The sequence below is a fragment of the Pogona vitticeps genome, chromosome 6 (genome assembly GCF_051106095.1).
Source record: "Pogona vitticeps strain Pit_001003342236 chromosome 6, PviZW2.1, whole genome shotgun sequence".
NCBI classification, from domain to species: Eukaryota; Metazoa; Chordata; class Lepidosauria; order Squamata; family Agamidae; genus Pogona; species Pogona vitticeps.
The window spans coordinates 529,053-543,460 of NC_135788.1; the positions used below are offsets into that span (position 1 = coordinate 529,053).

At 48.8% G+C, this 14,408-nt stretch overlaps 1 protein-coding gene across 1 annotated transcript; it reads left to right on the top strand.

The window, feature by feature from the left end:
- The first annotated feature begins 847 nt into the window (after positions 1-847).
- Positions 848-7,034, top strand: LOC144583871 (uncharacterized). The gene is made up of 2 exons (XM_078378815.1): positions 848-6,038; positions 6,221-7,034. Exons 1-2 carry the CDS (start codon positions 1,835-1,837, stop codon positions 6,226-6,228), a joined length of 4,212 nt encoding a protein of 1,403 aa, XP_078234941.1. The 5' UTR covers positions 848-1,834; the 3' UTR covers positions 6,229-7,034.
- Positions 7,035-14,408: the final 7,374 nt, after the last annotated feature.

The following is a 14,408-nucleotide window of genomic DNA, read 5'->3' on the forward strand; positions in this document are numbered from 1 at the left end:
CCCCCCGCAACCCTTTCCACTAGGACGTGGAGTCCCCAAACCAAAGATGAAGAGCTTTGCAATCAAAAGGGGCTCCCCCCCCATGTTCTCTCTGCTCCCAGACTCCCCGTCTTCCCTGAGCTTTTGACTGCCAGCTCCTGCCAGAGGCACCAAAGGGACCCACTCTCGATTTTGCCCCACAGAAGGGCGGAAGATTTTGCTCCCATTGCTCTTTGCTCCCCTCCCCCCCCAAAAAAATGCCTGGTCCAGCCACCCTTCTGGCCTGGATCTGAAATGGCACCATGGTGATTCGTTGGGGCACAGAGGGTCAGGGAAGTCAGCAAGGGAGGGGGTGGTGGTGGAAGAAGGCATTTTCCTGGCACCTGTGGGATGGGGGGGGGCTACTTGTGAGATGAGAGCCCCCTCCCCCTGCCTGGGCATTTCTTGATCCTTTCTTAGGGCTGCTCCATAGAGGTAGTCAGAAATGGCTGATGAGCTCCCCTCTCAGCCTTCCTTGCTGTCTTCCTGCTGAACAGGCAGGATGTGGCCAAAGCAAAGCTCCCTCCAGCTGGACAGAACTATCATAAATGGGAAGCCCCAGGACCCACACACCTCCAGCATGCGGCTGGTGGAGGGGGAGGGGGGGGGCCAAATCATGCCCTCCAACATCACCAGGCCTGTTGGGGTCATGATGAACCAAGAGGCAGCTGAGACCTGAGAGAAAGCAGGAAGAGGGCTGGAATACGGCTCTCCCCATATCCTTTGTTGTTGTTGTTTAGTCCTTAAGTCCTCCGACTCTTCGTGACCCCATGGACCAGAGCACGCCAGGCCCTCCTGTCTTCTACTGCCTCCCGGAGTTGTGTCAGGTGTTACATACAGCACTGATGTTACCTGTCTGTCATGGGTTTGGAGGGAAAGTTCCATCCTATGGGGAGTGGAAGGCGGGACATCAGGAGGAGGGGCTGTACTGTATAAATATGTGATGCCTGTGTGGTGAGAGGGAGTTTTTGAGAGACACTGAGAGACACTGAGAGACACTGGGTTGTGACGAAGCAGCAGCTGGGAAGAAGAAGCTGTTGTGGGAGTCTGTGTGTCAGACAGGGTACTACTGTGTGTCAGAGTACCAACCTGATAGGTTCAGGTGTCTGTTGGTTAGCCAGAACTGATAGGTTCAGGGTCTGTGCTTCAAGTTAAGGGTTCTGGGTGAACCAAACTGTATGCTTGTATGAGTGAGAATACGCCACGTTACTTTATCTTAGTTACCTGATTGTTTATTTTTCCCTGTGTGTATTTAAAATAAACCTTATTCTTTTTATTGTTTAAAAATCCATCCCTGGTCTGTGTGACTTCTTAAAGGGAATGGTTGGTGGCAGCTTAGTGAAAGTGTGGCAGATCCCAGTAGGTCTGGGTTTGTTACATTGATTGGTGTCCAGCGTGTGGGATACGACTGGTCCAGTTGTCCAGCGGTCCAGCAAAGCCTTGGCAAGTGTGCCCAGAGCAAGGGGGGTCTAGTCAGGGACAGTCTGAGGCGCGTAGGTAATCTTCTAGGTGTACCTCACGGGGAGGTGCGCTAGTAGAAGAACGTGCCAACTGGGGAGACTTAGATTAAGGTGCTCTGAGGCAGCCTAGTTTTGGCGGGAAAAAGCTGAGGCAAAACTGCGTAGTAACAGTGATCTAGCTTGCCAGCTGAGAGGCCCAGCAGAGGGGGGTAGGCTCTGACTCGATACTGTTGCAAGTTTAGTGCTGAAGAACAGCAGCAATCTCTAGGGAGAGCTGGTTCTGAGGCAAGAAGAAAAAAAGTGGTCGTTTTATTTTGAGGCTTGACTTTTAAAGCAGCCTGTTCTGAGGGGGGATTATGCCCTTGACTCGAAGCCAGATGGCCGAAATGAGTGAAGTGAAAGACCCCCAGATTGACCAAGGTTCTGAGGATGAATTTGGCTCAGTGCAAGGTGACAGCACAGTAGAGCAGAACCCAGAACTTAGAAAATTGCTCATAGCCCAACAGCATGAACTGAGGATGAGGCAATTTGAAATGGAGGAAAGGGAAAGAGAAGAAAGGGAAAGAGAGAAACAGCGGCAATTTGAAATAGAGAGAATGGAGAGAGAAGAAAGAATGGAGAGAGAGAAAATGGCGTTTGAATTAAGAAAACTGGAACTGATGAACCAGAACAATAATAACAATAGGGATTCTGAGGGAGGCCAATTATCTAAAGCTGACCTGAAGAAATTCCCTGTGTACCACAAGGGAGATTGTCCTGAGGTGTTCTTTTCCTTAGTGGAAAGAGCGTTTGTGGACTTCTCAGTGAGGGAAACTGAGAAGATGACCATCATGCGGTCTTTAATCAGTGGTAGCCTGGCTGAGGTTTATGCCGAGATGCCTGAGGAACTGATGAAAGATTTTGCAGAGTTTAAAAAACTGGTGTTTGCCAGACATGGGATAAATGCAGAGCAGCTGAGACAAAGATTCAGGTCCCTCACCAAGAAGCCAGAACAGACTTTTACCCAAGTGGGGGCCCAATTGGTGAGGCTGCTTGAGAAATGGCTATCGCAGGAAGGGACAGAGACCTATGAGCAGCTTAAAGACTTGATAGCGCTGGAACAGTTCTATTCAGTCCTGCATGGGGAATTGAAATTCCAGGTGAGGGAAAGGAAACCGAAATCTGTGGCAGCAGCCGCAGAGATTGCAGATTTTATTTCCCAAATAAGAAAGCCCTTGGGTGAGGGGAAATCTGTAGGTAAACCCAAAGAAACCTACAGCAAGTACTCTCAGGGACCAGGGAAAAGCCAGCAAGGGGGAGGGGCCCATGGTGAAGGGAAGCCCTCAGACATGAAACTAAGACCTCAGATTTTGGAGGGAAAACCAAAACAAGATGAGAGAGAATCAAAATACACCAGAAAATGTTATTTCTGTCAGGGAAAGGGTCATCTAATCTCAGAGTGTGAGAAATTAAAGCAGCTAAAAGGAATGGTGCCTCAGAATGCTAGTGGGACCAAGCCAAAAGCTGTGTTCTGTGTCCAGAAAGAGCAAGGCTCAGTGTCACTGAGGGAGCCTGTTGCCATGGCTACTCAGTCTGGAACAGCTACCGCTGCTGATCAGGCTGAGGAAAATGGTCCTCTTGTGGAGGTAAAGCGCTGCTTGCTGGTGAAAACAGATTCTCAGTTGTTTGAGACAGCCGGGGTGGACGTAGGAATACTTGACCGTCAGTATAGGGGGCTGCGGGACACTTGTTCCCAGGTAACCCTGTGCCATCCAGATATTATTCCTAGGGAGTTTATAATCCCAAATGAGAGCATGAAGGTGGCAGGGATTGAGGGGCAGGTAATCTCTCTGCCAGTAGCAGAGGTACCTGTCAACTTTCAAGGCTGGAGGGGAGTTTGGAGGCTAGCGATTTCATCGACTCTGCCAGCAGCCGTGCTCGTGGGAAATGACCTGGCTGAACATGTGAAACGGGTGCTAGTGATTACACGCTCACAAGCCACCACAGGGACAGTTCAGGGGGGTAATGATGAGCCAGAGACGGAAGCAGAGGGGAGTTCAGAAGCTGTGGTGGAAACCTTAACCACAGACAGCAGATTTGGACAGGAGCAAAAGGCAGACGCCACTCTCCAAAAGTGTTTTGAACAGGTGACTGACGCCCAGCTAACACCTGAAACCCCAGTGAGATTTCTGGAGAAAAAGGGGATTTTATATAGAGAGACCCTGAGGAATATCTCAAAAGGGGGAGATGGGATCAGAAGTCAGCTGGTGGTACCTGAAAAGTATCGCCCCATGATCTTACAAAGGGGTCACTCTGACATGTTTGCTGCGCACTTAGGGGTGAACAAAACACAGCAGAGAATCACACAGAATTTCTACTGGCCTGACATAGGGAAGCAGATCAGGGAGTTCTGTAAACAATGTGATGTGTGTCAAAGGCAGGGGAATAACCGCGACAGGACCAAAGCAAAGTTGTGCCCTTTGCCTGTGATTGACACTCCGTTCAAATGCATAGGGGTGGATATTGTGGGACCTTTGCCCAAGGCCACAAAGAGGGGGAACAGGTTCATTCTAACAATTGTGGACCATGCCACAAGGTATCCTGAAGCCATACCCTTGGCTAACATTGAAACTAACACAGTGGCCGATGCTTTGGTGGGGTATATGTCCAGGATGGGATTTGCCTCAGAGATAATCACAGATTTGGGCGCATCGTTCACATCAAAGCTCATGAAACGCTTATGGCAAATCTGTGGAATTAAGCACAAGGAAACCACTGCCTATCATCCGGAAAGTAATGGGTTAACTGAGAAGTTCAATGGGACTCTAATGCGCATGATTAGGGCTTACTTGGCAGATAATCCAAACAATTGGGACCAGAAGCTGCAATCCCTTTTGTTTGCTTATCGATCAGTGCCACAAGCCAGTACCGGGTTCAGTCCATTTGAACTTTTATTTGGGAGAAGGGTGAAAGGGCCCCTTGATTTGATCAAACAAAATTGGGAGCAGATCACCCAGGATGACCCACAAGACGTTGTGACATACATAGACACCTTGATGAATGACCTAAGGAGAAATCTAGAGCTGGCAGCAGAAAACCTGCAAGCTCAGAAGGTCAGACAGAAAACATGGTATGACCACAAAGCTAGAGAGAGGCACTTTGACCCAGGGGAGGAAGTGCTTTGGCTTAGGCCCTGCAGAGAGAATAAACTGCAGCTCAAATGGGCAGGACCATATAGGGTCATTTCCAAGATGTCAGACCTGAACTACCTAATAGAGCAGGAGGAGAACCAAGCAAGGAGGGTGGTTCATGTGAATGCCCTAAAACCCTACTACAGAGGGGAACAGAGGGTTTTATTCGCGATAAAAGCAGCTGAGAGTGAGGAAGCTGAATTACCCTTCTGGGAGGGTAGAGGGGAAGTAAAATACAACCCAGAGGAGGTAAAGATCAGTCCTGCACTCACCCAAGACCAGCAGCAAGAACTAAAAATGCTGCTTAGTAAATATCAACAGGTGTTTTCCAACAAGCCGGGGATAGTGAAGGGAGTGATGCATCGGATCCACACAGGGGATGCACCCCCGCAGGCAGTATCCCCATACCGAGTAACGGGACCCTATAGGGACAAGGTGCGGAAGGAGCTGGACGAGATGCTGAGGGAGAACATAATCGTCCCCTCTTCTAGCCCTTGGTCCTCTCCGATAGTCCTTGTGGACAAGCCTGATGGGAGCATTAGGTTTTGTGTCGATTACAGGAAATTAAACCGTGTAACCACTCCTGATGCCTACCCAATGCCCAGGCTAGACAACCTGATTGAAACCATAGGGGGTTGTCGGTTCATCTCATCATTGGACCTGGTAAAGGGATATTGGCAATTAAGAATTGATCCCAGGGATCAAGAAAAGACTGCCTTTTGCAGCCCTTTTGGTCTCTATGAGTTTCGAGTCCTGAGCTTTGGTCTCAGAAATGCACCAGCCACATTCCAAAGGCTGATGGACCAGACCTTGGCAGGGCTCAGTGACTTTACAGTGGCCTACATTGACGACATAGGGATCTTCAGTAATACCTGGGAAGATCACCTGATACACCTGGAGTTAGTGCTGCAGAGGTTAAGTGCAGCAGGGCTAACAGTAAAGGCCAGCAAGTGTCAGCTGGGTAGCCCAGAAATAAAATACTTGGGTCACATGGTAGGGGGAGGAATGATAAAACCCCTGGAGGCCAAAATAGAAGCAGTTCGTGATTGGCCTAGACCCAACACCAAGAAAAAAGTCAAATCATTTCTTGGGTTGGTGGGCTACTACAGAAAGTTCATCCCGAGGTTTAGCGAGATTGCGGCTCCGCTGACCGATCTGACGAGGAAGAAGGCTGATGACCGCATCCCGTGGACCAGCGACTGTGAGGCGGCGTTCCAGAGGTTGAAGGAGGCGTTAATCAACTATCCTGTCCTGCGTGCTCCAGACTTCGACCGGGAGTTCATCATCTACACCGATGCGTCTAACAGCGGGGTAGGAGCAGTTCTGTGCCAGGAGGATGAGAATGGTGACCAGCATCCAGTGTCCTACCTGAGTAGGAAACTTCAAAAAGGTGAGAGACATTTGGCAACCGTGGAGAAGGAGTGTTTGGCCATAGTCTACGCGATCCAGAAGGCCAAGCCTTACATCTGGGGAAGACATTTTATTCTGTGCACTGACCATTCACCATTGCAATGGTTAAAGACAATGAAAACCCACAATAGCAAACTTATGAGGTGGGCTTTAAACTTACAGGACTATGACTTTGAAGTGAAGGTGGTCAGAGGGTCAGTGAACTGTGTTGCTGACGCCTTATCAAGAAGACCTGAAGAATGAAGACGGCGAAAGAACATGGACTATATGTGTATATAATGATGACAAAAGTTAAATGTACCTGGTTTTGAATTTGGTTTGTATGAATAAAGGTAAATGGATGTAATGTATATGGTAAATGTTTAAATGCCTATTTGCTATGGTTAACTTAGAATGTAAGTGTAAGTAAGTATAATATGGTATGTATAACTGTTGTTGTGTATTTTACCCAGGTTGTTTTTTGGTGAAAAGCACGTTAGCTTTCCCCCTACAAAACAACTTATAAAGAGGGGAGGTGTTACATACAGCACTGATGTTACCTGTCTGTCATGGGTTTGGAGGGAAAGTTCCATCCTATGGGGAGTGGAAGGCGGGACATCAGGAGGAGGGGCTGTACTGTATAAATATGTGATGCCTGTGTGGTGAGAGGGAGTTTTTGAGAGACACTGAGAGACACTGAGAGACACTGGGTTGTGACGAAGCAGCAGCTGGGAAGAAGAAGCTGTTGTGGGAGTCTGTGTGTCAGACAGGGTACTACTGTGTGTCAGAGTACCAACCTGATAGGTTCAGGTGTCTGTTGGTTAGCCAGAACTGATAGGTTCAGGGTCTGTGCTTCAAGTTAAGGGTTCTGGGTGAACCAAACTGTATGCTTGTATGAGTGAGAATAAGCCACGTTACTTTATCTTAGTTACCTGATTGTTTATTTTTCCCTGTGTGTATTTAAAATAAACCTTATTCTTTTTATTGTTTAAAAATCCATCCCTGGTCTGTGTGACTTCTTAAAGGGAATGGTTGGTGGCAGCTTAGTGAAAGTGTGGCAGATCCCAGTAGGTCTGGGTTTGTCACATTGATTGGTGTCCAGCGTGTGGGATACGACTGGTCCAGTTGTCCAGCGGTCCAGCAAAGCCTTGGCAAGTGTGCCCAGAGCAAGGGGGGTCTAGTCAGGGACAGTCTGAGGCGCGTAGGTAATCTTCTAGGTGTACCTCACGGGGAGGTGCGCTAGTAGAAGAACGTGCCAACTGGGGAGACTTAGATTAAGGTGCTCTGAGGCAGCCTAGTTTTGGCGGGAAAAAGCTGAGGCAAAACTGCGTAGTAACAGTGATCTAGTTTGCCAGCTGAGAGGCCCAGCAGAGGGGGGTAGGCTCTGACTCGATACTGTTGCAAGTTTAGTGCTGAAGAACAGCAGCAATCTCTAGGGAGAGCTGGTTCTGAGGCAAGAAGAAAAAAAGTGGTCGTTTTATTTTGAGGCTTGACTTTTAAAGCAGCCTGTTCTGAGGGGGGATTATGCCCTTGACTCGAAGCCAGATGGCCGAAATGAGTGAAGTGAAAGACCCCCAGATTGACCAAGGTTCTGAGGATGAATTTGGCTCAGTGCAAGGTGACAGCACAGTAGAGCAGAACCCAGAACTTAGAAAATTGCTCATAGCCCAACAGCATGAACTGAGGATGAGGCAATTTGAAATGGAGGAAAGGGAAAGAGAAGAAAGGGAAAGAGAGAAACAGCGGCAATTTGAAATAGAGAGAATGGAGAGAGAAGAAAGAATGGAGAGAGAGAAAATGGCGTTTGAATTAAGAAAACTGGAACTGATGAACCAGAACAATAATAACAATAGGGATTCTGAGGGAGGCCAATTATCTAAAGCTGACCTGAAGAAATTCCCTGTGTACCACAAGGGAGATTGTCCTGAGGTGTTCTTTTCCTTAGTGGAAAGAGCGTTTGTGGACTTCTCAGTGAGGGAAACTGAGAAGATGACCATCATGCGGTCTTTAATCAGTGGTAGCCTGGCTGAGGTTTATGCCGAGATGCCTGAGGAACTGATGAAAGATTTTGCAGAGTTTAAAAAACTGGTGTTTGCCAGACATGGGATAAATGCAGAGCAGCTGAGACAAAGATTCAGGTCCCTCACCAAGAAGCCAGAACAGACTTTTACCCAAGTGGGGGCCCAATTGGTGAGGCTGCTTGAGAAATGGCTATCGCAGGAAGGGACAGAGACCTATGAGCAGCTTAAAGACTTGATAGCGCTGGAACAGTTCTATTCAGTCCTGCATGGGGAATTGAAATTCCAGGTGAGGGAAAGGAAACCGAAATCTGTGGCAGCAGCCGCAGAGATTGCAGATTTTATTTCCCAAATAAGAAAGCCCTTGGGTGAGGGGAAATCTGTAGGTAAACCCAAAGAAACCTACAGCAAGTACTCTCAGGGACCAGGGAAAAGCCAGCAAGGGGGAGGGGCCCATGGTGAAGGGAAGCCCTCAGACATGAAACTAAGACCTCAGATTTTGGAGGGAAAACCAAAACAAGATGAGAGAGAATCAAAATACACCAGAAAATGTTATTTCTGTCAGGGAAAGGGTCATCTAATCTCAGAGTGTGAGAAATTAAAGCAGCTAAAAGGAATGGTGCCTCAGAATGCTAGTGGGACCAAGCCAAAAGCTGTGTTCTGTGTCCAGAAAGAGCAAGGCTCAGTGTCACTGAGGGAGCCGGTTGCCATGGCTACTCAGTCTGGAACAGCTACCGCTGCTGATCAGGCTGAGGAAAATGGTCCTCTTGTGGAGGTAAAGCGCTGCTTGCTGGTGAAAACAGATTCTCAGTTGTTTGAGACAGCCGGGGTGGACGTAGGAATACTTGACCGTCAGTATAGGGGGCTGCGGGACACTTGTTCCCAGGTAACCCTGTGCCATCCAGATATTATTCCTAGGGAGTTTATAATCCCAAATGAGAGCATAAAGGTGGCAGGGATTGAGGGGCAGGTAATCTCTCTGCCAGTAGCAGAGGTACCTGTCAACTTTCAAGGCTGGAGGGGAGTGTGGAGGCTAGCGATTTCATCGACTCTGCCAGCAGCCGTGCTCGTGGGAAATGACCTGGCTGAACATGTGAAACGGGTGCTAGTGATTACACGCTCACAAGCCACCACAGGGACAGTTCAGGGGGGTAATGATGAGCCAGAGACGGAAGCAGAGGGGAGTTCAGAAGCTGTGGTGGAAACCTTAACCACAGACAGCAGATTTGGACAAGAGCAAAAGGCAGACGCCACTCTCCAAAAGTGTTTTGAACAGGTGACTGACGCCCAGCTAACACCTGAAACCCCAGTGAGATTTCTGGAGAAAAAGGGGATTTTATATAGAGAGACCCTGAGAAATATCTCAAAAGGGGGAGATGGGATCAGAAGTCAGCTAGTGGTGCCTGAAAAGTATCGCCCCATGATCTTACAAAGGGGTCACTCTGACATGTTTGCTGCGCACTTAGGGGTGAACAAAACACAGCAGAGAATCACACAGAATTTCTACTGGCCTGACATAGGGAAGCAGATCAGTGAGTTCTGTAAACAATGTGATGTGTGTCAAAGGCAGGGGAATAACCGCGACAGGACCAAAGCAAAGTTGTGCCCTTTGCCTGTGATTGACACTCCGTTCAAATGCATAGGGGTGGATATTGTGGGACCTTTGCCCAAGGCCACAAAGAGGGGGAACAGGTTCATTCTAACAATTGTGGACCATGCCACAAGGTATCCTGAAGCCATACCCTTGGCTAACATTGAAACTAACACAGTGGCCGATGCTTTGGTGGGGTATATGTCCAGGATGGGATTTGCCTCAGAGATAATCACAGATTTGGGCGCATCGTTCACATCAAAGCTCATGAAACGCTTATGGCAAATCTGTGGAATTAAGCACAAGGAAACCACTGCCTATCATCCGGAAAGTAATGGGTTAACTGAGAAGTTCAATGGGACTCTAATGCGCATGATTAGGGCTTACTTGGCAGATAATCCAAACAATTGGGACCAGAAGCTGCAATCCCTTTTGTTTGCTTATCGATCAGTGCCACAAGCCAGTACCGGGTTCAGTCCGTTTGAACTTTTATTTGGGAGAAGGGTGAAAGGGCCCCTTGATTTGATCAAACAAAATTGGGAGCAGATCACCCAGGATGACCCACAAGACGTTGTGACATACATAGACACCTTGATGAATGACCTAAGGAGAAATCTAGAGCTGGCAGCAGAAAACCTGCAAGCTCAGAAGGTCAGACAGAAAACATGGTGTGACCACAAAGCTAGAGAGAGGCACTTTGACCCAGGGGAGGAAGTGCTTTGGCTTAGGCCCTGCAGAGAGAACAAACTGCAGCTCAAATGGGCAGGACCATATAGGGTCATTTCCAAGATGTCAGACCTGAACTACCTAATAGAGCAGGAGGAGAACCAAGCAAGGAGGGTGGTTCATGTGAATGCCCTAAAACCCTACTACAGAGGGGAACAGAGGGTTTTATTCGCGATAAAAGCAGCTGAGAGTGAGGAAGCTGAATTACCCTTCTGGGAGGGTAGAGGGGAAGTAAAATACAACCCAGAGGAGGTAAAGATCAGTCCTGCACTCACCCAAGACCAGCAGCAAGAACTAAAAATGCTGCTTAGTAAATATCAACAGGTGTTTTCCAACAAGCCGGGGATAGTGAAGGGAGTGATGCATCGGATCCACACAGGGGATGCACCCCCGCAGGCAGTATCCCCATACCGAGTAACGGGACCCTATAGGGACAAGGTGCGGAAGGAGCTGGACGAGATGCTGAGGGAGAACATAATCGTCCCCTCTTCTAGCCCTTGGTCCTCTCCGATAGTCCTTGTGGACAAGCCTGATGGGAGCATTAGGTTTTGTGTCGATTACAGGAAATTAAACCGTGTAACCACTCCTGATGCCTACCCAATGCCCAGACTAGACAACCTGATTGAAACCATAGGGGGTTGTCGGTTCATCTCATCATTGGACCTGGTAAAGGGATATTGGCAATTAAGAATTGATCCCAGGGATCAAGAAAAGACTGCCTTTTGCAGCCCTTTTGGTCTCTATGAGTTTCGAGTCCTGAGCTTTGGTCTCAGAAATGCACCAGCCACATTCCAAAGGCTGATGGACCAGACCTTGGCAGGGCTCAGTGACTTTACAGTGGCCTACATTGACGACATAGGGATCTTCAGTAATACCTGGGAAGATCACCTGATACACCTGGAGTTAGTGCTGCAGAGGTTAAGTGCAGCAGGGCTAACAGTAAAGGCCAGCAAGTGTCAGCTGGGTAGCCCAGAAATAAAATACTTGGGTCACATGGTAGGGGGAGGAATGATAAAACCCCTGGAGGCCAAAATAGAAGCAGTTCGTGATTGGCCTAGACCCAACACCAAGAAAAAAGTCAAATCATTTCTTGGGTTGGTGGGCTACTACAGAAAGTTCATCCCGAGGTTTAGTGAGATTGCGGCTCCGCTGACCGATCTGACGAGGAAGAAGGCTGATGACCGCATCCCGTGGACCAGCGACTGTGAGGCGGCGTTCCAGAGGTTGAAGGAGGCGTTAATCAACTATCCTGTCCTGCGTGCTCCAGACTTCGACCGGGAGTTCATCATCTACACCGATGCGTCTAACAGCGGGGTAGGAGCAGTTTTGTGCCAGGAGGATGAGAATGGTGACCAGCATCCAGTGTCCTACCTGAGTAGGAAACTTCAAAAAGGTGAGAGACATTTGGCAACCGTGGAGAAGGAGTGTTTGGCCATAGTCTACGCGATCCAGAAGGCCAAGCCTTACATCTGGGGAAGACATTTTATTCTGTGCACTGACCATTCACCATTGCAATGGTTAAAGACAATGAAAACCCACAATAGCAAACTTATGAGGTGGGCTTTAAACTTACAGGACTATGACTTTGAAGTGAAGGTGGTCAGAGGGTCAGTGAACTGTGTTGCTGACGCCTTATCAAGAAGACCTGAAGAATGAAGACGGCGAAAGAACATGGACTATATGTGTATATAATGATGACAAAAGTTAAATGTACCTGGTTTTGAATTTGGTTTGTATGAATAAAGGTAAATGGATGTAATGTATATGGTAAATGTTTAAATGCCTATTTGCTATGGTTAACTTAGAATGTAAGTGTAAGTAAGTATAATATGGTATGTATAACTGTTGTTGTGTATTTTACCCAGGTTGTTTTTTGGTGAAAAGCACGTTAGCTTTCCCCCTACAAAACAACTTATAAAGAGGGGAGGTGTTACATACAGCACTGATGTTACCTGTCTGTCATGGGTTTGGAGGGAAAGTTCCATCCTATGGGGAGTGGAAGGCGGGACATCAGGAGGAGGGGCTGTACTGTATAAATATGTGATGCCTGTGTGGTGAGAGGGAGTTTTTGAGAGACACTGAGAGACACTGAGAGACACTGGGTTGTGACGAAGCAGCAGCTGGGAAGAAGAAGCTGTTGTGGGAGTCTGTGTGTCAGACAGGGTACTACTGTGTGTCAGAGTACCAACCTGATAGGTTCAGGTGTCTGTTGGTTAGCCAGAACTGATAGGTTCAGGGTCTGTGCTTCAAGTTAAGGGTTCTGGGTGAACCAAACTGTATGCTTGTATGAGTGAGAATACGCCACGTTACTTTATCTTAGTTACCTGATTGTTTATTTTTCCCTGTGTGTATTTAAAATAAACCTTATTCTTTTTATTGTTTAAAAATCCATCCCTGGTCTGTGTGACTTCTTAAAGGGAATGGTTGGTGGCAGCTTAGTGAAAGTGTGGCAGATCCCAGTAGGTCTGGGTTTGTTACATCAGGTTCATGTTGGTTGCTTCGCAGACACTGTCCAGCCATCTCATCCTCGGTCGTCCCCTTCTCCTCTTGCCTTCACACTTTCCCAACATCAGGGTCTCTTCCAGGGAGTCTTCTCTTCTCATGAGATGGGCAAAGTATTGGAGCCTCAGCTTCAGGATCTGTCCTTCCAGGGAGCACTCAGGGTTGATTTCCTTCAAAATGGATAGGTTTGTTCTCTTTGCAGTCCAGGGGGCTCTCAAGAGCTTCCTCCAGCACCAGAGTTCAAAAGCATCCATTCTTTGGCGGTCGTCCGTCTTTATGGTCCAGCTCTAACATCCAGCTATGGCCCCATTTCCTTAGCCGTATACCAACATGGCAAGGCAGGAGAAGCTGGAAGGTGACTGGCCCAGGGTGGCCCCCTGGCCTGGAGGGCGGTGGGGTTTGAAGGTGGGGATCCAGGTTTCTCCCTGTTCAGATCCTCTCGTCGCTGCTCGCTGGGGGCTTCCTTTGCCTGATGTGAAACACTGGGCAAGCCTGCTCTGGTGTGTTTACAGCAACTTGAAGGGTGAGACAGCAAGTGGAAGCCTTGTGCTGTTGAGAGGCAAACAAAGCCCACCTGTTTGCCCTCCTCGGCCACAGCCCCACCTGCCCCCGCCCCACTCCCCCAAAGCTGCCGGGGAAGGCGCAGCTGCCATGGCCAGTGGTCAAGCTGGCAACCCCAGCTTCAGGACACAGCGGCAGCTTCTGGGAACACTAGCATCCTCTTTCTTTAGGAATTAAACACAGCCTCTTTTGCGACCCAATTAACAGTGTCAGTGGTAATTAGCTTCTTGCTTCATCTATGTCATGTCTTGTAAGACAGCAGCATAATGAGGCAGCACCCGTTTTAAACGTTGCCTTTTTTTGGAGGAGAAAGTCTAAACTCAGCATCCTCCCAGCTTGGATGTCTGTTTCCTGCATACTAATCAGCCCTGCCTGGCCCAGATACCACGCAGGTACCAAGAGAGCTGGAGCATCTGCTAGTGGAGATAACGAGACCAAGGGCCAAGCCTGGCCGGGCACTGAGGCTGGTTGATGGGCAGTGAAAGGCGAACAAGGAACCTGCCAGAAGCCGTTCTCCCAAAGGCTGGACTCTGCACACCGAGCCTGGGGGAGGAGGACTTAACACCCCTCTGGCAGCAGAGATGAAATGAGCAAGAGCACGAAGGAAGCTCAGGGGAAGGAATGGGCACCAAAAAAGAGGGCGGGGCGGCTCCATGCCAGGAGGCTCTGGCATCAGGTGCAGCGAGCCTGAGAGGCTGCTCCCCTGTTGAATTGCTTCCCGTTGAACCTTGGCAGCCGCCCGTCCTGCTTGGCCGAGGAGAACTCTCCCTTTGAAGGGCTGCCCTGGCCAGGTCCCCTCCGGACAGCAGGAAGGAACGGTGAACAGGGCAGGCCCGGGGAGGGCTGGGGGGGTGTTGCCCTGCTCAGAGATGGGCCCCGTCTGGTGAAAGGCCTGCCCTTGCTGGACCAACCACCAGTTTCGCACCTGTGGATAGAAGCCATGTGGTTGTATGCTGCTGATTCTCTCTCTCTC